General features: G+C 37.9%; 1 protein-coding gene across 7 annotated transcripts in view; it reads right to left on the bottom strand.

The window, feature by feature from the left end:
- Positions 1 to 1265: 1265 nt before the first annotated feature.
- The window catches only part of LOC139938775 (E3 ubiquitin-protein ligase TRIM33-like), a 106166-nt gene continuing 80672 nt past the window's right edge, over positions 1266 to 26759 (bottom strand). The window contains exons 1-7 of one of the 7 annotated variants that reach the window (XR_011786200.1): positions 22108 to 22589; positions 18017 to 19304; positions 17046 to 17241; positions 11098 to 11204; positions 5776 to 5964; positions 4260 to 4522; positions 1266 to 3565 (exon numbers count right to left, since the gene is read on the bottom strand). Coding sequence is in view for 2 of the 7 variants with exons in the window: in XM_071934399.1 (XP_071790500.1) it covers positions 16625 to 17241; positions 18017 to 19298 (1899 nt within the window). In the remaining 5 variants the exon portion in view is untranslated. Of the gene's footprint in view, positions 3566 to 4259; positions 4523 to 5775; positions 5965 to 11097; positions 11205 to 13478; positions 17242 to 18016; positions 19305 to 22107; positions 22590 to 26759 lie in introns of those variants that run through there. The other 6 variants (XR_011786198.1, XR_011786199.1, XM_071934398.1 and 3 more) reach the window with 6 other exon arrangements.

Below are 26759 nucleotides of genomic sequence, written 5' to 3'. Positions count from 1 at the left end.
TATTCTCAACTAGGCTTTGTGGGTGTGTAAATACCCAAAACATAATAATATTAGGCCAAGTAAAAATAGAAAAATAGAAATGTTTAGCGTCCCCGCCCGCTTCCTTTTTACAGGACACCTCTTTTTTTCCTTAAGTTTTTGTATGCACCTTTTTTTTTTCTTTTTTTTTTTGAAAAAGGGTTATTTTAAATGATCTCAGCAAAAAAAAAAAAAAAAATCTGAATGTCTTGTCTGAATGCCTTGACCAAACTGTTTCATTAATGTTTTGTGTATTTCAGCAGCAGAAAAAAACCAGTTGATATTTGACATTCATGGCGACCATCTTGAAATAAAAAATAAAAAGCCCCTCCTCCTTCCTTATTTTTGAGAAACCCAGACACTAAACATGTTTCTTTTTTTACTCGGCCTTATTGTAACAAGTGTAAGCCAAAAATACAGGATCGAAATAGTGGGTGTTTAATAATCACATTTTAGTTACGAAACGGATGTTTAAAAATAATAGGCCTACCTCTCAATTGCACCGCTTGCTTCAAAGGAGAAGAAATGGTCTAAGCAACCTTTTTCGCTGGCCATTTTTGTGCTGTAGTAAATTTCTATATAGTGCATCTGACCATGGAGGTAGAAATTTCTACCTCCATGATCTGACTTTGTGTTTACGGAGCTATTGGTCTGCGTTCAGACCACCACGTATTTAACAGAACTTTGTCACATCCTGCACTCTCTGTAACTGCAAAACCACAACAAACATTTACCGCCAATACGATCGCGCGCGCGTTTCCACGTATTTTTCATGTTATAGTCCACATAGGGCCTACTGATAATGAATAAAAGTTTTATGCATTTTATGCAGCCTTAAACGATTTATATATAAGGCCTATAAGAATATACTTATCTCTGATTTCATATGGTGGGGAAAGAGGGGGGGGGGGCAAGGGTTCTGAGCGGGGGGGGGGGGGGGGGGGGGGGGGGGGGCGCCGGCCCACCTCTATTACAGTGTGTTGTTTGTGTGCTGGGATTCACAGCTGTGTACCACCTCTATTACAGTGTGTAGTTTGTGTGCTGGGACTCACAGCTATGTACATGTAAACAACTAGAGTTGTTCTACTTCCAAACCTTACAGCTAAATATTTGTCAGTACAACAAACCATGCTTATAGCATTAATATCTGAGATATTCCTAGTATTATACAGAATGCATTGAGTAAGCCTAATAATTGTGCATGCTTTTTGCAAGTAGAAATAATTTGATCTTCAAGAGATAAAGTATCTTGTGGTATTTATTATTTATTTCATTCACCTTGATTATGAAAACAAACATGTTTATTGTTAATTTTGCTTCATTTAGCAACCAATAAACAAATATATACATTTAGTTCAAAAGATGATACATTCACAAAGTACCAGCTTGAATGGCAAGGTTAATATCAGCAGGGGCACAGTGAAGGCATTCATTTCTTTCAGAGGGTTGTATAAAGACAGCTTGCCAAACAAAATGTTGCCCATTAACTCATTATTTAAAAAAAGACTGACTAGTTCATACAGCATGTAACCCTTCTTTGTATCCAAAACAACAACAAATAAATGTTGCTAGATGTAGAAGGCAGAATTAATGGACTAGAAGAACAACTATTGTCATTTGGCAATTTGACTGATTTTTAGTCTGGATGTTCTTGACTTATAGTTTTTCAATAAGCTTTTAGTGAATCTGCATTTGGGTACAAGTTGAATTCTTCAGACAGCAGAGAGTTGCTATGTCACATGGCTCAGGGCAAGGTTTTGTGGAGGTTTATAACATACAGGAAATGCTGACAATACACAAGATCCTGGCACACTGGTACCAGGCTTTACAATACAATTCTCTGCATGTCTGATGATGTCATCGCAAGCTTGTCACTGATTGGCTAAAAGTCACAAGCACATTCTTCCTCATTTGCATACCACACAATGTATGCAGTCTAGTGACTCACAAACAAGTTAAGTCCAGGGACTTAGTACTGTATTACACTGTTAGAAAAAAGACAATCCTGGCACAATGGTACAAGGCTTTGACAATTTGGAGGTTGTCTTTTGTCTATAAAGCTCCCCCTTTGTAACAGGGCAACACTGTCTTCTTGTCAATCCAATTTGCGTATTCACTAATGAAAGACCATCAAGTTGTTGTCTTAGATATTATTCAACCCCTAACTTACACATGGCTGAGTGCCAACTTGGCCTAAAATACAAACTAAGGCAATTTGTAAACCCCTCCCCCCCCCCCATCATACAAAAAAAACCTTAAATGTACAATCAATCACAAATTACCCAAAGTATACAATACACAATTGTTGCACGCTATAACAGGGTCCATGGCGTTTTGTACACTCGAGGAGATCAACGGAACCGGAGGTGAAGTTCAATCTGGATATTATTTCAGGAAAATTAACAACTCAGCTTGAGATAAATCTTAGTGTTTTTAACATCAATCGTTTTTGAAGTCAGTTATTTATATTCATAAAAATATTTATACATGGGTCATTAAATAGCAATTGGCTTGATCATCACCTTTCTTTCATGCTTCTCTATAAATTTAATTACTGAGTTTTTAAGTATCAAATATTTTCATTGGTATTAAAGGAACACGTTGCCTTGGATTGGTCGAGTTGGTCTTTGAAAAGCATTTGAAACCGTTCGTTATAAAATGCATATGATTAGAAAGATGTTGTAAAAGTAGAATACAATGATCTACACAAATATGCCTCGAAATTGCGTGGTTTTCCTTTTACCTCGTTGACAAACAAAACGTGTTAGTTGGCCACATATAAAGAATACCACGCAATTTTGAGTGATACTTGTGTGGACCATTATATCCTACTTTGAAAATATCTCTCTAACCATATGCATTTTATATTAACAGTTTCAAACGCTTTTTACCAACTTGTCCGATCCTAAGCAATGTGTTCCTTTAATTGCATCAAGCACAATTTAAAAACTTGTGTAGATCAACATAATTTATCACAAATACTAAACACTGACTTAAAGGCGTTGGTTACTGTTGGTAATTCTCAAAGACCAGTCTTCTCACTTGGTGTATCTCAACATATGCACACAATAACAAACCTGTGAAATTTGAGACCTCATCTGAGGTCTCCAATTCAATTTGATTCTCACAGTGCTTTATACTATCAACAGCTCTCCATTGCTTGTTACCAAGTAAGTTTGTATGCTACTAATTTGCTAAGTAATTACCAATAGTGTCCATGCCTTTAGGAATATGATATGTGAAGCTTAATCCAATTAAAAAGGCACTTGATTATCAATCAAAATAAACAAGATCACCTACATCAATGCTTCAAGGAAATATTGCCAAGTTTTGATGCTGCATGACATGTCTAGTGTGCCACCATTGCTATATGGTCCATGCTGTCAACATTGAGCACTTTGTCTGTGATGAGATCCCTGGTTGTCTTGGTGATACCATGGAGATAAGATGTAAACATATCACTCTTAAGAACTAGAAGACTGCTAGGTTGAAGGAGCAAAGATAAGACATGATGTTGGACTGGTCTCTCAGATAAGGAACTCCCATCCTAAAGAGGAAAGAAAACAATGTGAAAATAAATCATTAGAAACCAGTATCTCTATTGGAATAATCTGTAAAACTGTTAAGCACTCAAAAGTACACAGGAAAAATGTGGAGCTGAAATAACAAACTGACCCAAATTCCATGACACTATTTGTTGCTGGTTGCAGCTAGATGCAAACTTGTTATGCCACGCAGATTTGCTAAGTCAATGCAAGCATTTCTTACTGGTTACAAACAAACTTTTGCAGAGCAGATATGCATACAAGTCATTTTTACTATGTATTCAACCATAGATTTGCTAAGTATACAAGTCATTCCTGCTGGTTGCAAAGCAAACTAACTTTTGCTAAACAGATTTGCTACGTATTCAAACACTGTTCCTAGATACAAAACTTGTTTTTGGTAGCAGATCCGCTAAGTATACAAGTCATTCTTGCTGGTTGCATTGCAAACTTGTTTTAGCTAAGCAGATTTGCTATGTATTGTTCCTAGAAGCAAACTTGATTTTTGCAAACAGATTTGCTAACCATTCTTAAAGACACTGGACACTATTGGTAATTGTCAAAGACTAGTCTTCACAGTTGGTGTATCTCAACATATGCATAAAATAACAAAACTGACAAACCTATGAACATTTTAGCTCAATCAGTCGACGTAGTTGTGAGATATTAATGAAAGAAAAAAACACCCTTGCTTACCGTAAGCAAATAATCAACGCTAGTGGAAGCAGGGAATTCTGCGCTTACATGTCAAGTGTGTTTCACAAGATAGCGGGGAATTTTGGCTTGAGCGTTTGCGTTCTCCACGGTAGCATTCTACACTTACACACAAGAGGGCAGTATACAGACTTAATTGGTTGATTGGCGCTTGCATCACAGCCTGAGAGAGTTGATACCAGTCCTCACTTTGCTCCTTGGTTCCATGCTGGAGAGTGGAGATGCTTGCATGTGCTGGGCTACTTCTAGGTCAAAAAAAAGAATAAAGTTTAACCCAAATGAACAACAAAAATGCATGATTTAGACATGATACACAATTCAATTCAGTTCAATGCAATTCAATTCAATTTATTTATTTCATCACAGATTACAGGTAAAAAGTGAAAATTGCTTTCCCTGTGTGCACTAAAAAGATTCAAATATGATACTTATAGAAAAACAAACAAAACATTACATTTTAAAAACACAGAATTCATTACAATACTTCTAACACTTGGAAATAACATCCCTCTCTGAGAAACCTGCTCCTAGCTTTCGATTCCCAACTTCTAGTTGGTAGCTAGAGGCAGTTCCAATCCTATGTTTTATAGCAGGGGGCACTGCAAATTAATAGATGTTAAATTTGTATCAGGGATCAAGAATATTCATTTTGGTTTTACCCACATAGTATTTTGTTTCCCTCGATACAAATTTGAAATCATTGCAGTACCTGCTGCTAAAACATAGGATTCGAACTGTCTCTAACTACCAGGCAATCTCAGTGGTCTAGTTGGTAGGACACTGCTCTAGAATTCGTCGGTCGTACCACGAACTGACCAAACTGACTCAAAATATTCGTACCACGAAGTGACCTAACTGGGGAGCATAGTATTTTCACAAAGTGACCGACCTCGATAGGTCTCTATTACGCATTGGTTTGTATACAGCGCGCTCCAGGCAAAAATGAAATTTTCATTGTCACAAATTTTAGGAATTAATTAAGCAATAAAATAGTTTTAAGGATGGAAACACATTGATAGTTCTGTATGAATAATGTTGGTAAGCAGACTCCGAAACAGCAGTTTGGAAAGTAGTGCAACTTCAATTGAGATTTTCTCTCGAACAGGTTTTTTAAAAACAGTGAACGAGTTAGGTCACTCCTTCATACGGATGACGAATTGCAAAGGTCAAGAGTTCGAATACCAACCAGGTATTATGCCTTTTTTCACAGAACTCAGGTAACACACATTGGTGTATATGGGTTTCACAAAATCAATTCAAATCCAAAGAAAAACATTTGGTATATTAGGATTGCACATAAGTGGAAAAAGCCAGTGTTTATGTGTCTTAAATATAAACAATATTTGTTTCCAAATTTTTCAACCAGATTTGAGAGTTGAAATGAACGTGTTACGTTCCCACATAACCTCTTCTGACTATGAACCTTAGATGAACACTATCTTCTTTGTCATTAGCCCTATGTGCAATAGTGATAACCCAACACTGAATTTGTTCGTACCAAAATTGGACCAGACTATTTGTTTGTGTCCCAGGCTCTGTTGTGTTGCAGTGAGTTGAATGAGGGACAGAGCTGTCTGAATTGACTAATATCTTGAATATTGCTTCCTTGGTGTGAATTGAAACGCCAGTTATCAGGTTGATCTATCCCTTCAGCTCATCAGTTACTTCCAGACCAGTAGACAGAAGGCTGAAAATGAAACAAACACAAATAATTCATTATTTGTTTGTACTTTTGGTTTGCAGGCTGCATGATAGAATCAGAAAGTGGTTTCCATTTCAAGCAATGTCTTTTGCACCAAAGATAAACAAAAAATAGTTTTAACTATTTTTTATTTATCTTTGGCATGTGTTTGCACCAAAGATAAACAACAAATAGTTTTAACTATTTTTTTAATTATCTTTGGTGAAAAAGACATTAAAATGGCCTGACGTTCGGACCATAGCAAGGCAAATTGCCATAGATTATTTTGAGTTGTAAGCACTTCGCAACAGCCATTTATATTTTCTTAATATTTTCTGAAAGATACACAACTTTTTAATCATTTCCTTTGATGAGAGGAGTACTAATATGTTCAAGTTTGAAAGTTTTATGTGAGATTACCTGGTATATTAAACAATCTGGTTTGACCATTATTTTCAAATGAGGAATACTCTTTGATTTAGTTTTTTTGCAATTCTCAACTTAAGACCTACTTAACAAGTGTTTGAATAAACAGTGGCTTCTTAGAATGAGAGCAGCGTTTTAATTATGATACCTATTCCTTTAACATGTAAAGCACCATAATGGTTTACAAGGTGCTGTGGCGCAATATGCAGCCTATCAAACCAGGAACACCGGGGCCAACCCCTTCTCTTTTCAATAAGTGCACTGCCATATTCCAACAATGTACAGTTCCTTTATTCTTATAGTTTTTCCCCCAATCAAAAAAAACCAAAGATCTACTTAGATTGGTATCATCCACAATGTGCCAGGCTCAGGTATGAGCAGAATGCGCTACTTTCAAACGTTTTTACAAAGCAATTATGGTCAAGTGTCTTGTTTAATGGCACAAGAGTCTTAAACGAGTATCAAACCCACACTCTGCTGCTCACAACACCAGAGCTTGGCTCCAGTGATATGCCAGTCATCTGTTAATCCAGAGGCATTGCTTCAAATCCAACGCCCATAAATTTGTATTTGTTCAACCCCCAAATTATCTAAACTTTAACCAGCAGTTATTTTCCCATGTGGTTTGATGTTCAATAAGGCATTGTTGAGAACCTTGTCTAACACAGAATGTTATTTGTTTTTGATAATTAAGAAAGACTATCAGGAAGAGGATGAAAACAGTAATAATAACTGTTATCATATCAAGCATTTTAGAATAATGTGTCAATGAGCTTTACAATTGCTCTGTTCCGTGCACTCTTAAAGCTTTTTCAAACACAATATTAACCGCTAACCTCGCAGGTGCCCATTTATACCCCTTAAAGGACACAAGCGTCATGACCAGGATTCAAACCCACAATTCCATATGTTAAGATACACCAAGTGAGAATACTGGTCTTTGACAATTACCAAATGTGTCCAGCGTCTTTAAGTCCTTAATAATAGTGTTACAATCCAACTTGTGCTGTCAATAGAAGTTGTGTATCTCAGAGGATTAGAGACATAACTCAAAACAATTATCTTATCCATTATAGATACACGCTTATTTTTACTATTTCACTTGTTTGGTTCCATAAATGGCTATTGTTTTACTATTTCGGACAAATAATAACTTGTTTGCAAAAAAAAAAGACCCACACATTAAATCATGGTCTGACCAAATCACTTTGCATACCCAGCGTTGAGTCAGCAATTTAAGGGTTCTGAACCCAGCCAACCCTGGGTTCGCAGGCCGCATAGAAAAACAGCGCAGGGAGGCCATTCCCAAACTTGGTATGCAAGAACATAATATGGCAAAAGGAATAAATAGCAGTGAGAATGATTGTGATGACATTGACAATGTTAATGGCCTTATCCAATCGTCATCCAGTTGTATGATACCATTAATCCTCTGATCTATACAAGTTGCAATCATCTTAAAGACACTGGACACTATTAGTACATTGTCAGAGACCAGTCTTCTCACTTGGTGTATCTCAACATTCTTAAAGACACTGGACACTATTTTGTCAGAGACTACAGTTGCAATCATCGTAAAGACACTGGACACTATTGGTACATTGTCAGAGACCAGTCTTCTCACTTGGTGTATCTCAACATTCTTAAAGACACTGGACACTATTGGTATAATGTCAAAGACTACAGTTGCAATCATCTTAAAGACACTGGACACTATTGGTACAATGTCAGAGACCAGTCTTCTCACTTGATGTATCTCAACATTCTTAAAGACACTGGACACTATTGGTAATTGTCAAAGACCAGTCTTCTCACTTGGTGTATCTCAACATTGGTAAAGACACTGGACACTATTGGTAATTGTCAAAGACCAGTCTTCTCACTTGGTGTATCTCAACTTTCTTAAGACACTGGACACTATTGGTACATTGTCAGAGAACAGTCTTCTCACTTGGTGTATCTCAACATTCTTAAAGACACTGGACACTATTGGTATAATGTCAAAGACTACAGTTGCAATCATCTTAAAGACACTGGACACTATTGGTACAATGTCAGAGACCAGTCTTCTCACTTGATGTATCTCAACATTCTTAAAGACACTGGACACTATTGGTAATTGTCAAAGACCAGTCTTCTCACTTGGTGTATCTCAACATTGGTAAAGACACTGGACACTATTGGTAATTGTCAAAGACCAGTCTTCTCACTTGGTGTATCTCAACTTTCTTAAGACACTGGACACTATTGGTACATTGTCAGAGACCAGTCTTCTCACTTGGTGTATCTCAACATTCTTAAAGACACTGGACATTATTGGTAATTGTCAAAGACCAGTCTTCTCACTTGGTGTATCTCAACATTGGTAAAGACACTGGACACTATTGGTACATTGTCAGAGACCAGTCTTCTCACTTGGTGTATCTCAACTTTCTTAAAGTCACTGGACACAATTGGTAATTGTCAAAGACCAGTCTTCTCACTGGGTGTATCTCAACTTTCTTGGTAGCTAGTAATGCTAATAGGTTGAAAAAGGTCCCACTTGGATAGGGGGGACAGGTAAACTCAATCTGCTAAGCAATCTTTGGGTAGGGGACAGGTAAACTCATCTCCTAAGCAAGCTTGTGTTGGCAGACGTGTAAACTCATCTGCTGAGCAAACTTGTCTTTGGAGACAGATTAACTTATCTGCTTAGCAAGTTTGGGAAGGGGGCAGTTAAACTCAAATGCTAAGCAAGATTAAGTTGACAGACAGATACACTTATCTGCTAAGCAAGCTTTTGGTAAGGGACAGGTAAACTCATCTGCTAAGCAATCTTGGGTAGGGGGACAGGTAAACTCATCTACTAAGCAGGTTTTGGGTGAGATACAGGTAAACACATCTGCTAAGCAATCTTGGGTAGGGGACAAGTAAACTCATCTGCTAACTAAACATGTGTTTTTCTGGGGACAGGTAACTGCATCTGAAAATCAAGCTTTGGTTGGGGACAGGTAAACGGGTTGGGGGCAGTTGAACTCATCTGCTAAGCAAATCTGGGTAGGGAACAAGTAAAATCATTTGCTATGCAAGCTTGGGTTTGGAGACAGGTAAAATTATCTGCAAAGCAAGCTTGTCAGGGGGACGGTTAAACTCACCTGCTAAGTAAGTTTGGTCAGAGGGACAGATAAACTTATCTGCTTAACAAGTTTGGGTAGGGAATGGTAAAGTCATCTGCTAAGCAAGCTTAGGTTGAGGAACAGAGAAACTTATCTGCTAAGTAAGCTTTTGTCAAGGAGCTTTAATTGACAAACAAGTGAACTCATCTGCTAAGCAAGTTTGGGTAGGGGATGGTAAAGTCATCTGCTAAGCAAGCTTTGATTGAGATACAGAAAAACGTATCTGCTTAGCAAGCTTTTGGTGAGAAACATATAAACTCATCTGCTTAGTAAGCTTTGCTTGAGAGACAGATAAACCCATCTGCTAAGCAAGCTTTGGTTCAGAGACAGATAAACTCATCTGCTAAGCAAGCTTTGGTTGAGATGCAGATAAACTCATCTGCTAAGCAAGCTTTGGATGAGAGACAGATAAACTCATCTGCTAAGCAAGCTTTGGTTGAGAGACAGATAACCTCATCTACTTAGCAAGCTTTGGTTGAGAGACAGATAAACTCATCTGCTAAGCAAGCTTTGGTTGAGAGACAGATAAACTCATCTGCTTAGCAAGCTTTGCTTGAGAGACAGATAAACTCATCTGCTAAGCAAGCTTTAGTTGAGAGACAGATAAACTCATCTGCTTAGCAAGCTGTGGTTGAGAGACAGATAAACTCATCTGCTTAGCAAGCTTTGCTTGAGAGACAGATAAACTCATCTGCTTAGTAAGCTTTGCTTGAGAGACAGATAAACTCATCTGCTTGGCAAGCTTTAATTGAGAGACAGATAAACTCATCTGCTTAGTAAGCTTTGGTTGAGATGCAGATAAACTCATCTGCTTAGCAAGCTGTGGTTGAGAGACAGATAAACTCATCTGCTTAGCAAGCTGTGGTTGAGAGACAGATAAACTCATCTGCTTGGCAAGCTTTAATTGAGAGACAGATAAACTCATCTGCTAAGCAAGCTTTGGTTGAGAGACAGATAAACTCATCTGCTTAGTAAGCTTTGGTTGTGATGCAGATAAACTCATCTGCTAAGCAAGCTTTTGTTGAGATGCAGATAAACTCATCTGCTAAGCAAGCTTTAGTTGAGAGACAGATAAACTCATCTGCTTAGCAAGCTTTGCTTGAGAGACAGATAAACTCATCTGCTTGGCAAGCTTTAATTGAGAGACAGATAAACTCATCTGCTAAGCAAGCTTTGGTTGAGAGACAGATAAACTCAGCTGCTAAGCAAGCTTTAGTTGAGAGACAGATAAACTCATCTGCTAAGCAAGCTTTGATTGCCAGACAGACAAACTCATCTGCTAAGCAAGCTTTAGTTGAGAGACAGATAAACTCATCTGCAAAGCAAGCTTTGGTTGAGAGACAGATCTGCTAAGCAAGTTGGGTCAGGGGGACAGGTAAATGTGTCTAATGCACAACAGGAATGGACTTCCAAAAGGCAGACATGGTAGACGCGCATTGTTTGGATGTACCTAAACACGTGTACCATCCTTTTGTGCACGTTTTTGACACCCAAAATAGCGGACAGGGGACGTCCATGTATGCACGCTGCGCGTTGTGTGAATAGAGTCTATACATACCTTATGACTGGGTCGGCGCAGGGCTGTAGGGTCAAGCAACAACAATCAAAGTCATCCACAGAGTCCTTTCCAAGACGGGTCTTGTTGGTTCCATAAACCAGATTGAGCTGCAAGATAACGCACAAAGAATCGTCATAAAGGTGTTTACAATTATTGAGTTTCTTGTTATTTTATTTATTTGTTGACATCCAACAGCGGAAAGCCGCCACTTACAGGAATCGTTAAAAACTATGTAAAAATATAAATTTAAATATGAATATAAATATAACAATATATAACATTAAAAGTTACACAATATTGATAAAAACATTATCATTATTAATTATAGAACCTTGAAATATAAACAACTTATTGATTCAGAATCATCACAAAAAGACTATTGTTCTGTTGTTCTGTCCATATTGGCGTGTCATGGCAGAGCGGTTAAGAGCACCGGAATCAAGCTCTGGTGTTTGATCAGCAGAGTGTGGGTTCGAGTCTCGGTCGTGACACTTGCTACATAAAATTGGGGAGGTAGTGCTTTCTGCTCTACTGGCCAGGCTTCGGATTGATGATACCCAAGCCTACATGCATATGGACTGTAAAAGGGGTAACCCTGTTTCAGCCCTAGGAGTAGGTGGCTACGGCCTCTGGACAAAAATAATTGTAGCCCACACCTTGAAGTGGCCTTCAGGCCTTGTGTGTCTGGCGACATTTTTGTTTTTTTAACATATAAAAAAAAAGTGCCATGAGCGCCGCTTGCGGCGAATATCAGCACTATAAAAATGTCCATTATTATTAATTTTATTATTATTATTATTTTGTATTATTGTCAAGATCAAATAATGTAGCAATCCTATGATCAATGTATGAAATTATGAACTTTAAAAAATGAATTGGGGTTGAAAATAGACAAACTGAATAGAGTGGGACTTAAACCAACAACCTTGTCACATCGATTTACAAAGAAAGTAATATAGTGACATATGCATCAAATGAACTCAAATAAATTGACAGGATGAACACAATTCTTCTTCTTGAAATAAACCAAGTTCTTTTAACATATACGGGGGATTAATATTTACAGAAATTTACAGAAAATATAGTACAGTTTGTTAGGTCGTAACCTCAAGGGGTGTTTTCTTACGCCCTTGTTGGCCGAGGAAACCAATGAATTAATTAAATCACTTAAAATATACAACTTTCTTCTTGGATAACTTAAGGGTGCTTCTTTCAAGCCTTGGTTGAAACAATAAACAATTACCAATCACAACTTTTCTTGTTCATGTTTAACTCAAAGGTACAAATTATTTACAACTTTCTTGGATTGAACTCAAGGGTTCGTCTACTCGATTAAATCAATAATTCAGAGCAAATCTTTGGCCAGCTCGCATTCAAACATATAACAAAATTAATATAAAATAAACCCGTGTTTTCGGTTGCCACGACTCTTGTCTCTTGCCTGCTTGGCGACTTCGACAGTCCGTCCTTCAGGTATACAGCCTTAGTTTTAGCCCCATGAAGTCGGTCGATGGTTGACTGAACTCTTCGTCACCAAGGGTTGGGCGTCGGGCGTCTTATTTAAACCGGGGTTTGGTGGCCATGATATTCACGGTGTAGGAGGGCACGGTTCCAGGCTGTGGGTGCCGGTGGAAATCGGTCACTGAAGACTTTCCAAAAATCACAAAATTCCGCCGTGGACTTTCTATCTCACGGAAACTCTTTCTACGGTGGAGTCTGCCCTAAAACCTGCGAGGGCTGAACCCACTCGCCGGGTGGTTACAATCAACCCACTCTCACTCACTCTCTAAATCTCTACCGTTAAGAGCAACCCTGCTCGGTCGGAGTCATCGTCCATACTACTCTACATTAACTATATCCCTACCCACGAAACCTTCCCACGATTGCCACACCTACATTCCACATACCATGTTCATAATGTGCCCATTCACAAAACCCAAACCAAATATCATGACCAAATAAGGAATTCTCTGAACCTCGACCCCAGAACAATAAACAAACTTTTACTACGCGTAACACAACACAACTTAAAACGGAAAATGGGCTGCCTGACCAACTATCCGCAAACTGAAAAGACTTAAGGATTCCGCGCCAAAACTAAATACTTTACAAAGTTCAACAAAATGGAAACACTTTGACAGACCTCCAGTTTAATGTGCCGGTGCTCTTCCAACTGAGCTATCTAGCCCTCTGTTGGCGGTCTTCCTATTTTATCAGTTTCTTTGTTCAGGGGTGCCAGTCATTCCAGTTTTTATAAAATGCCGAAAGATTTATACACAATGCACGCAGGCCAGGTTTGTACGTTTGTACATTGAAAAATACCTCTCAGCTCAGAGCAGTTTTTACAAGACAAGGAAATTGAATAAGGAAGAGAGATAGTGGAATAAATCTTCACATGACAGAAATAATAATAGAGTAGGAATCATTTCCAGATTTATTGACAATGTCTAAAGTTGGGAGTACAATAAGAGACAGATAAAGCATTCATCTAAACAAGTCTACATGAGCAATAATCAACTGCAATATCAATCTAGATTTATTGACAATGTCTCAAGTTGGGAGTATAATAAGAGACAGATATAGCATTCATCTAAACAAGTCTACATGAGCAATAATCAACTGCAATGTCAATCTAGATTTATTGACAATGTCTAAAGTTGGGAGTATAATAAGAGACAGATATAGCATTCATCTAAACAAGTCTACATGAGCAATAATCAACTGCAATATCAATCTTGATTTATTGACAATGTCTAAAGTTGGGAGTATAATAAGAGACAGATATAGCATTCATCCAAACAAGTCTACATGAGCAATAATCAACTGTAATATCAATCTAGATTTATTGGCAATGTCTAAAGTTGGGAGTATAATAAGAGACAGATATAGCATTCATCCAAACAAGTCTACATGAGCAATAATCAACTTCAATATAAATCTTGATTTATTGACAATGTCTAAAGTTGGGAGTACAATATGAGACAGATATAGCATTCATCCAAACAAGTCTACATGAGCAATAATCAACTGCAATGTCAATCTTGGTTATATACAGATCAAACTAACTCCAAAATCTACAATTCAACTACTTTACAGCTAGTCAGTCTGTGCAAAAAATGGATGGAAATAGAAAAAATGAGTTTGGGTAAAAACTTTACAGAACAATTAATGATTTTAAATGGACAAAATGATTTCTATTGCAAGAGTCTTCTGCCGTCGATTTCACCAAAATTGTCCTAACTTAGGATTAATCTAACCCCTCAGAATGAGTTATGTTCCGTATACAAAGACGTAAGAACGCATTAAACCCATCCTAAGTTAGGACAACTCGTCCTAACTCGAATTAGGATTAATCTAACCCCTCAGAATGAGTTATGTTCCGTATCTAAAGACATAAGAACGCATTGAACCCATCCTAAGTTAGGACAACTCGTCCTAACTCGAATTAGGATTAATCTAACCCCTCAGAATGAGTTATGTTCCGTATCTAAAGACATAAGAACGCATTGAACCCATCCTAAGTTAGGACAACTCGTCCTAACTCGAGTTAGGATTAATCTAACCCCTCAGAATGAGTTATGTTCCGTATCTAAAGACATAAGAACGCATTGAACCCATCCTAAGTTAGAACAACTCGTCCTAACTCGAATTAGGATTAATCTAACCCCTCAGAATGAGTTATGTTCCGTATCTACAGACATAAGAACGCATTGAACCCATCCTAAGTTAGGACAACTCGTCCTAACTCGAATTAGGATTAATCTAACCCCTCAGAATGAGTTATGTTCCGTATCCAAAGACATAAGAACGCATTGAACCCATCCTAAGTTAGGACAACTCGTCCTAACTCGAATTAGGATTAATATAACCCCTCAGAACGAGTTATGTTCTGTATCCAAAGACGTAAGAACGCATTGAACCATCCTAAGTTAGGACAACTTGTCCTAACTCGAAATAAGATTAATCCTAGCGTTTTTTGAAATCGGCTGCTGAATCCCTCCCAAAATACAAAAAGGAACGTTCAGGCCCAGATTGAAAGGAGCATTACAGAATTGGTTTTTGCTAACAAACAGTTGCTGGCAGTTTAAGCACTTTATGTAATCCACCATATACATCAACAGACAAACCTGTAGAAGTTTGAGATCAATCAGCCATTTTGGTCGTGAGAAATAGTGAACAAATTATAACATATTTTGCATGACAATGATGCGAAACAAAAATGAATTAAAAGCTCACTGAGCGATAAACTCAAAACACGAGAATTTTTTTATTTATTTCTCATCAAATATGACATTTCAGACAAAAATGTTTCAAGAGATGTTTTTTTGCCATCATCATCATTAGTTCGTGAATCTGTAATCTGAGACAGGTTTTTTTCTTCTTACCAATTCTGTCATGTTCCTTTAAAGGCACTGGACACTGTTGGTAATTACTCAAAATATCTGTTGGCTTAAAAACTTACTTGGTAATGAGCATTGGAGAGCTGTTGATAGCACAAAACATTGCCAGAAACGGCTCCCTCTGAAAGAACGTAGTTTTTGAGAATGAAGTATTTTCTCACTAAAATACTTAAATTGAATTTGAGACCTCAATTGAGGTATCCAATTCAAGGATCTGAAAGCACACAACTTGTGTAACAAGGGTGTTTTTACTTCAATTATTCTCTCCAAACTTTGACGACCAACCGAGCTCAAATTTTCACAGGTTTTAAGTTGAGATACACCAAGTGAGAAGACTGGTATTTGACAATTATCAAAGGTGTCCAGTGTCTTGACATGTGATGATAACAATAAAATATACATTGTTTTGAATGTTAAGGCATTTTCATACATTGCTTACAACTTTTCTAATAATAAACGTAATCTAACTTAGAAAGCAAATTATGGCAAAATATACAATAGTTAGTTTTATTACATTTTGATGAGTAATGATTTTCAAAGCAACTCGTTGCATGCAATGTTAAACTTCATAGATTGCTTCCCTTATCAAAATGAAAAGGTTGCACTACTTAATGAACAACCCCATAATGTAATAATCAACCCTTTGCATGCAATGTTAAACTTCATAGATTGCTTCTTGTATCAAAAGGAAAAGATTGCACTAGTAAATAAACAACCCCATAATGTAATAATCAACCCTTTGCATGCTACTATTTCTTGCAAATACTATTTGCTGCTACTATTTCTTTCAAATACTATTTTCTGCTACTATTTCTTGCAAATACTATTTTCTGCCCGATGGAATGTTTTTACAAAACTCCTTAAAATAGACAAGCCTGTACACGAGATAGTTTTTCTCAAAACATTATTTCACTGCAAAATGCAAAATGAGTCAACAATGTAAATAATTGCAACCAGGTATTGCAGACAGAATTGATCAATTCAATGTCATCATATTGAGAACTAAAATTAAGTGGTTATTTGAACTTTTCAGTTTGCACAACTTTGTGATTTAATTTGATTGACATAACTTGGTGGTCAGTTCAATCCATGAGACAGTATTTGACCAGTATCATCATTATTAGATATCAATACACCTTGTTATAAATCTCCACTGAATGCCAGTCTGCCACTGCAAGCTGCTGACCATCTGATGTCAATGAGATTCCACATGGGTTGTACAGACCCTGAGCAATACAGCTGAGAAATCTACCCTGAGTGTCATACTGATGAATATGACCATGGTTATAACCATTGAACACTGCAATGTAGTTAGCTGAGCTGTCACAGCATACACCTCTGCAGGATGTAACTGGTAGAAAATAGGCCTTTGGATTGATGCTGAATAATAAAGTACCAGTGACGTCAACAATGTCTACTTGTTTTCTGTCCCCACCACTGACTACAACTCTGTCCTTGCTGTCAATGGCCAAGTAGCAAGGTTTAGTCTGAACTGAAACAGTGTCAATGAGTGAACCATCACTGGATCTGTGTTTAGTTATAACTGACCTCTTCACATCCCCGACCATGATTGTATCCTTTATGACTGCTACACTGCGGAGGTCTACTGATGTCTCGCCCACTTCACTATGAGGCACTGTGTGGAATTCAAACATCTTGTTGCCATTCCTATTGTACATCTTGACAGAGTTGGTCTTATCTACAATCACTAACTGATTCTGGAATGCAGCAACAGCCAGAGGGCCTGGAAAACAGATAAACAAACGGATAGAACCCAATATAATGAATGAATATTCATTTGCAAAAAAACTTACAATAATTCGATTTTTGTAAAATAAAAAAGAGATCATTATTTAATTGAATGTTTCTTGTGTTGTAAAAGCTCTTTGTATGTTGCTTCCAATTCACAATCATACATGTAACAATGACATGTAACAATGACATACAGTAGAACAATAAACAACACTTTGTTCATATTAGCAAGGTTACTATTAATCAAGAACAAAATAGTATTGAATTCTTTCTTTTTAACTCTTCTTTTCTGTTTTCACCAAAATAATTAATTTATTTATTAATTTATTTATTTAATATTAATTTGGTATTAAGCTGCTTTTGTTGGTGTTGAATAGTGGAATGTCAATTATTGAGAATGACTGCAGCAGAGTGGATTTAGTGATCATGCAGCGGATGAATGTAGTCCTAGTCTACAAGGTACAGTGAAATAGCAAGAACCATTCAATTTCATGACATACAGTTTGACTACCATGGAAACCTTGTATTGATCACAACCAATGCTGTGATGTTTGAACATTTTAATGATTGACTTGAGTTGAGAAAAGCAAACAATGTTTGATAAATATTTCTCAGATTTGATTGTGGTGATGGAGTGGATTAAATCCTTATTTTCATTGAATACTTTCTGACTGTCACCTTGAAACCAAACAAGAGTATTTTTTCCATAGTTATATCTAAGATTTACAACGATATACCTCTGACTAAATGATTTGTTGGGAACTTACAGCTTAATAGTGGGATAGATTTCTTCTGGTGTCCCTTAGTGTTGTAGATTGCCACTCTTTTATTCCAGTGGTCTGCCACTGCCATCTCATCCCTCGGTACAGAGCCATCAATATCCCCAGCCCCATCGATTCCTCGATCATACTTCAAACTAAGCTCCCACTTTGGCTCCTTCGTAGGCTCCTTCGTACTCAGGTTACCCAGGGAGATATCACAAACCCCTGGAGTGAATCTCAGATGGGAAAGGATTGAATCTATCTTGGGTTGATTTTGATCTATGAGTCCCTTCAAGTCCTTACTGATTGTTGGATAGCTTGCAAGGAAGTCAGGCACTGATGAATTCTTGCTGACATCTTTGGCGCTCTGCAATGATTGCTGTATTTGATGCAAGTTTACACTCACTGCTTGCTCAAATTCCTCCAATTTCTTGTTCCGATCTTTAAGGATTGTTTGTATTTCATCCATGATGCGACTCTCTTGAGCTGTTACCTCAGCCCTGATCTCATCCGCTCTGTTCTTCACCTCTGTCATGGTTCTCTTAACTGCAATGTTTAGATTGTCTTTCATTGTGGAGGCAGTTGCTTGAGATTGTTCAAGCTTCTTCATGGTTTCTTCAAGGGGAGTAAAGAGTTGAGCCAATGACTGTTTGTATGTGGATGAGGCTTGGTTGCAGTCAATGTACTCATGCTGTGGTTTACAGTGATCTATGACAGTACAAGCTTGGCAAATCATCACATCACTTGAACAGTAGAACCACATCACTTCACCTTCATGAGTTTGGCATTCTGGATGGCGTTTGGGTTTTGTCTTTTTCATTGCAGTTTTTCCATCTCTAACATCTTTCAAAGTAGCTACTGTATGGCTTAACAACAAGGGAATTTTCTTGTGCATTTTGTAGCAGTTTGCACAAATAAACATGGGGCAGTCGTAACAGAAATGTGTTGCCTTGTTTTTTTCCTCACATAAATTACAGACCAACTTGCTGTGTTCAAGTGAACTGACCTGCTCCAGTTGACCTGCAAGACCAGTTAAAATGAAGTTACTCTTGAACTCTTCAACACCCGTCTCAGGAAGTTGTGTCTCCTTTCGACACAAAGGACAAATAAGCATCTTTGCATCTTTGTAGTTGGTAGTGTGATATTCAAGTAAACAGTGTTTACAGAAGCTGTGAAGACAGTCTAGTAGTTTGGGTTCCGTGTACTCCTCTTGACAAATACTGCACTCCAGATAATCCTTTCGGATTTTCTCCAGAGCTAAACCTTGTGCTGGTTTAGAAAACGCCATTTTGATCTGAATAAAAAAAAAATAACAAACTCATTAATCAAATATTATAAACCACAAGGGAAACTGACCGGATAAATTTTAATTGATTTGGGTTTGAACAAACATTATCACTAGAGTGGGACTCGAACCATGGACCTCCAGATTAACATGGCAGTGCTTTGTATACCAACTGAGCTATCTAGCCAACATAGAGAGACTGACAACACAGGGCTAGATAATAATTTGGGGTGCTAATCATCCTTACTCGCAGCTAAGAGCTGAATTGCAAAGGATGCGGCTACAACGTGTTCGAGAAGCTGGCATGCAAGGCTGCCTTTGGCTGCCAGCAAACATCAACCCATTATGACCACGGAGCACAGCCAAGATCGAAAGTGTTCGATTTTACCCGAGGGAGGAAAACCGAATGGTCTGCAAAACCCTCGATGCACAGCAGAGAACAAACGCACAACTCAACTCACATATGGCCCTGGCCAGGAATGGAACCGGAGTCATCTTGGTGAGAGGCGAGTGCTATACGCACAAGCCAACCATGCAATCCAGTCAGCTCATAGCCAGTCAGCTCATAGCCAGTCAGCTCATAGCCAGTCAGCTCATAGCCAGTCAGCTCATAGCCAGTCAGCTCATAGCCAGTCAGCTCATAGCCAGTCAGCTCATAGCCAGTCAGCTCATAGCCAGTCAGCTCATAGCCAGTCAGCTCATAGCCAGTCAGCTCATAGCCAGTCAGCTCATAGCCAGTCAGCTCATAGCCAGTCAGCTCATAGCCAGTCAGCTATAGTTGGTAGAGCGCCAGCACATATATCCAGGAGTGGGTTTTGGCGACCCCAACCAAAAACTGTTTCGGTTGTTGGTCGTTGGTTCTGCTGTTCAGACTGAACAACAACCGAGTTGTGAGCTCGGTTACCGTTTTGGTTGTGACGTCAGAAACAGTTTTTGGTTGGGGTCGCCAAAACGCACTCCGGGGGTCGTTGGTTCAAGTCCTACTCTAGTATGCCTAAAATTGTCTTTGTTCAAACCCCAAATCAAAATAGTTAACATTCAGTTTGCTTGAACGGCTCTTGCTATTCTACATCAATTTGAACCATGTATTGTACAAATGGGAATGTAATAAAACATTTTAATATTTCATCATTCAATGTCAAATCTTCATGTTCACTTAGAATGTTAAAACATTCTAAGTGAACATGAAGATTTCTTTGATGTAGCAATTTTCAATCAGCTTTTAAACAACCATAAGCATCTATTTAGTCAGTTTACAAATAGTTTAATACCAATTGGATTTGGGACTCATTGGTTTGGCGCTGAATATTGGGGACGCCAAATATAATAATATGAACTAGTGAAATTGAGTCTTTCTGATTAAATAGTTGTGAACACTAAAGTGCAAGCATTTACAATATTCTTGAATTTTGCTGGAAATAAGCAGAACTAAAAAAAATTTGTTTGTGATTTATTTTCTTCTAATTTCTCAGAAACTACAAATTCTCAGCAAGAACTATTTTAAGGGGAGCTTTATACCATCATTATCTTTAAACCGTGTAAGTTTAATGTAGATCTGTGGACATTGTGTCGTTGGACCTACAAAAAGTACACAGAACCTTTAAGACCCCAGATATGCAAAGAATGACCTAAACACTAATTGGCATGTTACTATGGCAACAGGCAATATATTGATTTTCAAAGTCTATACGCCTCTCTTAATATTTATGCATGAGGTACGTTACAATGCTAACTCAAAACGAGGCGATGGGCGCAGCCACTGCAAGTGATGGGGGAAGTGCGCCCATAGCCTCATTTTGGGTAAGAATTATGACGTCATACATTTAAGTATTAAGAGAGGCGTATTGGTTGAGTCGCATCCCAAGTCCTTTCAATCAACAAAGAAAAAAAATGTCTGAAGTAGGGCCTATTAATGCCAAAGATGTCAAACAAGTTTTGATCACCACTACCTTTAAGATTGATAATCAAACAATACCTTCCCTTAAAGGTAAAAACATGAACGATAAATGAGACAAGTCTTTTGCATGGGAAATTACTGTTGATTATTTAATTATTGGGATATCGTCTCTTTTTGTTCATAACACTGAATTCAAGTCTTAGAAAATGTTGCAACCAATTGAGAAGAATGACCCTTAATAACCAGCCATTACTTCCATTGCATTGAATGGTAAATTCATTCTAATCTGAGTCAATCATGGAACTAGGAAACAGATTTCTACCATGAGTGATTTGATAAATCATGCAGTCGTGTTGATTGTACAACACTTTTAAATGTAAACCAAAGATAAAATCATTATCATCTAGGCTGCAAATTACAAACAAATTATACTGCACAAATTAAAGGAACACGTTGCCTTGGATCGGTCGAGTTGGTCTTTGAAAATCGTTCTGTAATCGTTTGTTGTAAAATATGGTTAGAAAGATATTGTAAAAGTAGAATACAATGGTCTACACAAATATGCCTCGAAATTGCGTGGTTTTCTGTTTACCCTGTCGACTAACACAGTCGGCCATTTATGGGAGTCAAAATTTTGACTCCCATAAATGGCCGACCGTGATAGTTCGCTACGTAAAAGGAAAACCGTGCAGTTTGGAGTGATACTTGTGTGGATCATTATATTCTACTTTTAAAACATCTTTCTAACCATATGCATTTCATAACAAACGGTTTCAAACGCTTTTAATAGACCAACTCGTCCGATCCAAGGCAACGTCTTCCTTTAAGTGGTATTTGTATACAATCTTAGGCCTGTTTTAAATAAGCTGCCAGAGTATTTTAGCAAAGTTGAATCAGTTTGTGATCTGTACTCACCTAAGCACTTAGTACTGTTCAAAAAGATGTCCAAGATACGTCTGCAATCCTGTCAGGATGTTCACTGAGTTTAAAACACAGTCTCTTATTTCCTGGTAGAATGTAGGATTATGTCGCAACAAATACAGTCACAAAAACACCACCAATAAATACAGTCACACAAACACCACCAACAACACAAAAACACCTACGCAGCAAATTTGTACTATGTGCTGTGGGGGGGTGTGTCTACAGTTTCTGGATTAATACATGTACGACAGTACTGTATGTAAACAATAAACTTCAGTGTCAAGTTCATGGAAATAGCGATACTGCACGTCTGTTTGATGTCTGGGCTGTTTTAAGAATGAACTTGGCAGTGTACATGGTGTAAACAACTCCATGAGTGTACAACAATACACAGTGAATGTACAACGTACTGCAGTAGGCTACAGTGTGTTGACAATGAACTTCAGTGTCAAAGGTCATGGAGCTAGCGATACTGCACGTCTATGTGTTGTCTGGGCTGTTATGTAAACATTTCAAGTGAGCAACAATAAATTTGTAAAGAGTGCTATAAAAATAAGATTATTTGATTACTACAAAAAGGTCTGAGCTATAGCAGCTATGGGAGATAAAAATACAACTGCCAATTTTGTATTTTATTTTATTCTGTCACATCACTTGTTTTCCAACGCCACTTTAAAACTATCAGATTTAAAAAGCCATGACTTAAAAGCCAAAACATCATTTTGTGATGAAATCACATCAGTTGAAAAAATAATGTACACCAGATTTTTTCCTTGCCAAAATGGAAGCACAAAATTCAGTTTATGCTTAAGAGTCACATAGCAGTACAGGCAAGCTGACTCCTTGCTTAGCACCATTAGGAAAGGAGTCAGCTAGCCTGTACTGCTATGTGACTCTATGCATGAAGTCCTCAAAACAAACAATCCTGAAGCCATTTTGATTTTCTAAGTCCTCAAAACCAACAATCCTAAAGTCGTTTTGATTTCCCAAGTCCTCAAAACCAACAATCCTAAAGCCATTTTGATTTCCCAAGTCCTCATAACCAACAATCCTAAAGCCATTTTGATTTTCCAAGTCCTCAAAACCAACAATCCTAAAGCCATTTTGATTTCCCAAGTCCTCATAACCCACAATCCTATAAAGCCATTTTGATTTCCCAAGTCCTCAAAACCAACAATCCTAAAGTCGTTTTGATTTTCCAAGTCCTCAAAACCAACAATCCTTAAGTCGTTTTGATTTCCCAAGTCCTCAAAACTAAAAATCCTAAAGTCGTTTTGATTTCCCAAGTCCTCAAAACCAACAATCCTAACGCCATTTTGATTTCCCAAGTCCTCAAAACCAACAATCCTAAAGTCGTTTTGATTTCCCAAGTCCTCATAACCAACAATCCTAAAGTGGTTTTGATTTCCCAAGTCCTCATAACCAACAATCCTGAAGCCATTTTGATTTTCCAAGTCCTCAAAACCAACAATCCTTAAGTCGTTTTGATTTCCCAAGTCCTCAAAACTAAAAATCCTAAAGTCGTTTTGATTTCCCAAGTCCTCAAAACCAACAATCCTAACGCCATTTTGATTTCCCAAGTCCTCAAAACCAACAATCCTAAAGTCGTTTTGATTTCCCAAGTCCTCATAACCAACAATCCTAAAGTGGTTTTGATTTCCCAAGTCCTCATAACCAACAATCCTGAAGCCATTTTGATTTCCCAAGTCCTCAAAACCAACAATCCTAAAGTCGTTTTGATTTCTTAAGTCCTCATAACCAACAATCCAAAAGCCATTTTGATTTCCCAAGTCCTCAAAACCAACAATCCTAAAGTCGTTTTGATTTCCCATGTCCTCAAAACCAACAATCCTAAAGCCATTTTGATTTCCCAAGTCCTCAAAACCAACAATCCTAAAGCCATTTTGATTTCCCATGTCCTCAAAACCAACAATCATATAGCCATTTTGATTTCCCAAGTCCTCATAACCAACAATCCTGGAGTCGTTTTGATTTCCCAAGTCCTCAAAACCAACAATCCTAAAGTCGTTTTGATTTCCCAAGTCCTCAAAACCAACAATCCTAAAGCCATTTTGATTTCCCAAGTCCTCATAAGCAACAATCCTAAAGTCGTTTTTATTTCCCAAGACCTCAAAACCAACAATCCTAAAGCCATTTTGATTTCCCAATTCCTCATAACCAACAATCCTCAACAAAATTGTGGAGGTTGGCACTGGAAAGAATGTTAACAAACTTGGGTACTTCAGATTTACTCAGTTCATCCATATTTACATTGAAATCGCCTAGGTAGATAGGTTTACCAGGTAACAACGAAAGTTCACCAATAAAGATTTTAAATTCAACAAGGAACTCAGATGTTTTGAATCTATTTGGTTGAGATGGTGGTGGTCTGTAGATAACAATGAACAGTATGGATCTAGATTGATCAGTTATTCCCCGATTACAACATTGTCATCATCAAACAGCCATGTCTCTGTCAGGAACATGACGTCAATATCTTTCTCAATAACGTAATCACTAAGGATGTCGGTCTTGTTACTGACAGAGTGGGCGTTCCACAAATACATGTCAAGAGGTGTTTCATTAAAGTTAGATACACATTTAATTGTAATCAAATTGTCATTGTTAGGTCCAGTTCTTGGTTTGAGCACTGCATCATTGTTCACTCTAGGTTGGTTAATGACAGTTATTGGTTGTGCCACGCCATGATCTTGCTCTCTAGGATGGTTGAAGACAGGTGTATAACAATCATCAGGATGACCGCAGTGACAGTTGTTTGCTGCGTATGCTCGTCTACGCTGCTGTCTAACTCCAGCTCTACGTCCTCGATGAGTAGAAGAGTTTATATGAAGGGACTTTAGGGTAGGCCATACTGAAGCGGGTAATAGGGGAAGATTGCATGGTTTAAGCTCTGATAATTCATCCCTTAACACAGCTTGATGGGATCAGTGAGGGAAAACAAATCACTTGTACCATGCTTGAGATTATGTGAGTCTGAAACAGTACAGCCAGTTGGGTCTGGGTTAGGGGATACTTCACCTGCACACAAGGGCGTCGATCGCTACTGAAAAGTGGGGGGGACGGGCGAGCAAGTTTTAAAATACCTTACATTATTTTCACCCATACCATTACCTTTACGTTTAATTTCTGTGTTACGCGTCTTCCCTACTTTTTGTTTGACAAGGAGGTGAGTTACAGGGGGTGATAATTAACAATAACATCATCCGATGGAGTTTGGGAACTTGTTTCCCTCATGTAAAACCAAGATTCTATCAAATTCAAACATCGTATGCGCAGTCTTTTTTAATTGTAACAACATCGCGAAAAATTATTGGGTAAAATTTTGAGAATTCTTTATGTTTTTGTTTCCTTTCTTTTTCTTTTATATTAAGATATTTTACCTTCAAATTAACTACATTTTTTTACTGCGTGTATCAGCTGACCTGAGCTGAAATTCCCGTCCGGCGCAATGGCTCAATGCAACCTCTCTCTTTCACACCGTTTTAAAACATTTTGATATATAGGACCTTTGTATTTGCTATAGCTGTCTTTATTTAATATGTTTACTTGTATATACTGTTTTTGTGAACGTTATTGTCTTTGAATCTTGCCCGAATAAATAGTATTAATAATAATAATAATAATAATAATGATCTTTAGAAGAGCTGACCGTGCGGTATGTTGTTCTTCTAGAAGTTTGGAGTCAAGTTTTGCTCATTGACATCAGGTTGGATTCTTCAATTTAAGATTTTCAGAGGCAAGGTTGTGATTGGACACTCATGTTGTCTAAATTTATCTGTGCTTTTCTTCTTGACACAAAAGCCTCATCTGAACAGTGGGCAAGCCAAGTAAGACTTTGCGGAGTAGCACTAGTGGTTGGTTGATATCCATTTTGCTTCTTTGACAGCTGAGCCCAAACTGCTCGGAGCTGCTCCTATGGATTTTACTGAATTTTGTGCCTTGTGTGATTGTAAAATAAAGGTAAAACATACTGCATGCGCGTGCACACACAAACTTCCAGATGCATTGTGTACCGAAACTTATCGTCATATGTCTGTATTAAAGAAACGGAAATAGGCCCCAAATACCATCAGAACCATGATCAGAATAAAGATGAAATTGAAGAAGACATTTCACCGTTTGTCTAAAGTCTATATGCGTAGTTGGTAGTGCTGTCACGTTTGGTAGTGGTTCAGCACTGCAGACATGATGCTGCAGACCAAGGGCTTGCAGTACAATAATAGGTAGAAAGCCCAGACCAGGTATGGATCTTGTGTGGATCCTCATGGTCGTTATAGCTTCATTCAATGGAGATCAATGACTTGTAAAGAGGCATCATTTGTTTAGTGATTGAGTGATTGTGATTGAATCGTTCAGTGGCGATCAGTTGAATCAGTGGAGATCAATAGAGACAAGTGGAGTCAATCAATGGAATACTCCGGCCAGCTTCTGTATGCAGCTTCTGTGCACTTACATGGATCTGATTGGCATTGGTTGTTCAGTGATTGAATGATTGTGATTGAATCATTCAGTGGTGATCAGTTGAATCAGTGGAGATCAATAGAGACAAGTGGAGTCAATCAATGGAATACTCCGGCCAGCTTCTGTATGCAGCTTCTGTGCACTTACATGGATCTGATTGG

Source organism: Asterias amurensis, chromosome 6, assembly GCF_032118995.1.
Source record: "Asterias amurensis chromosome 6, ASM3211899v1".
NCBI classification, from domain to species: Eukaryota; Metazoa; Echinodermata; class Asteroidea; order Forcipulatida; family Asteriidae; genus Asterias; species Asterias amurensis.
Note: the sequence above shows the minus strand (reverse complement) of the source record. Positions and strands in the feature narration are given on the sequence as shown.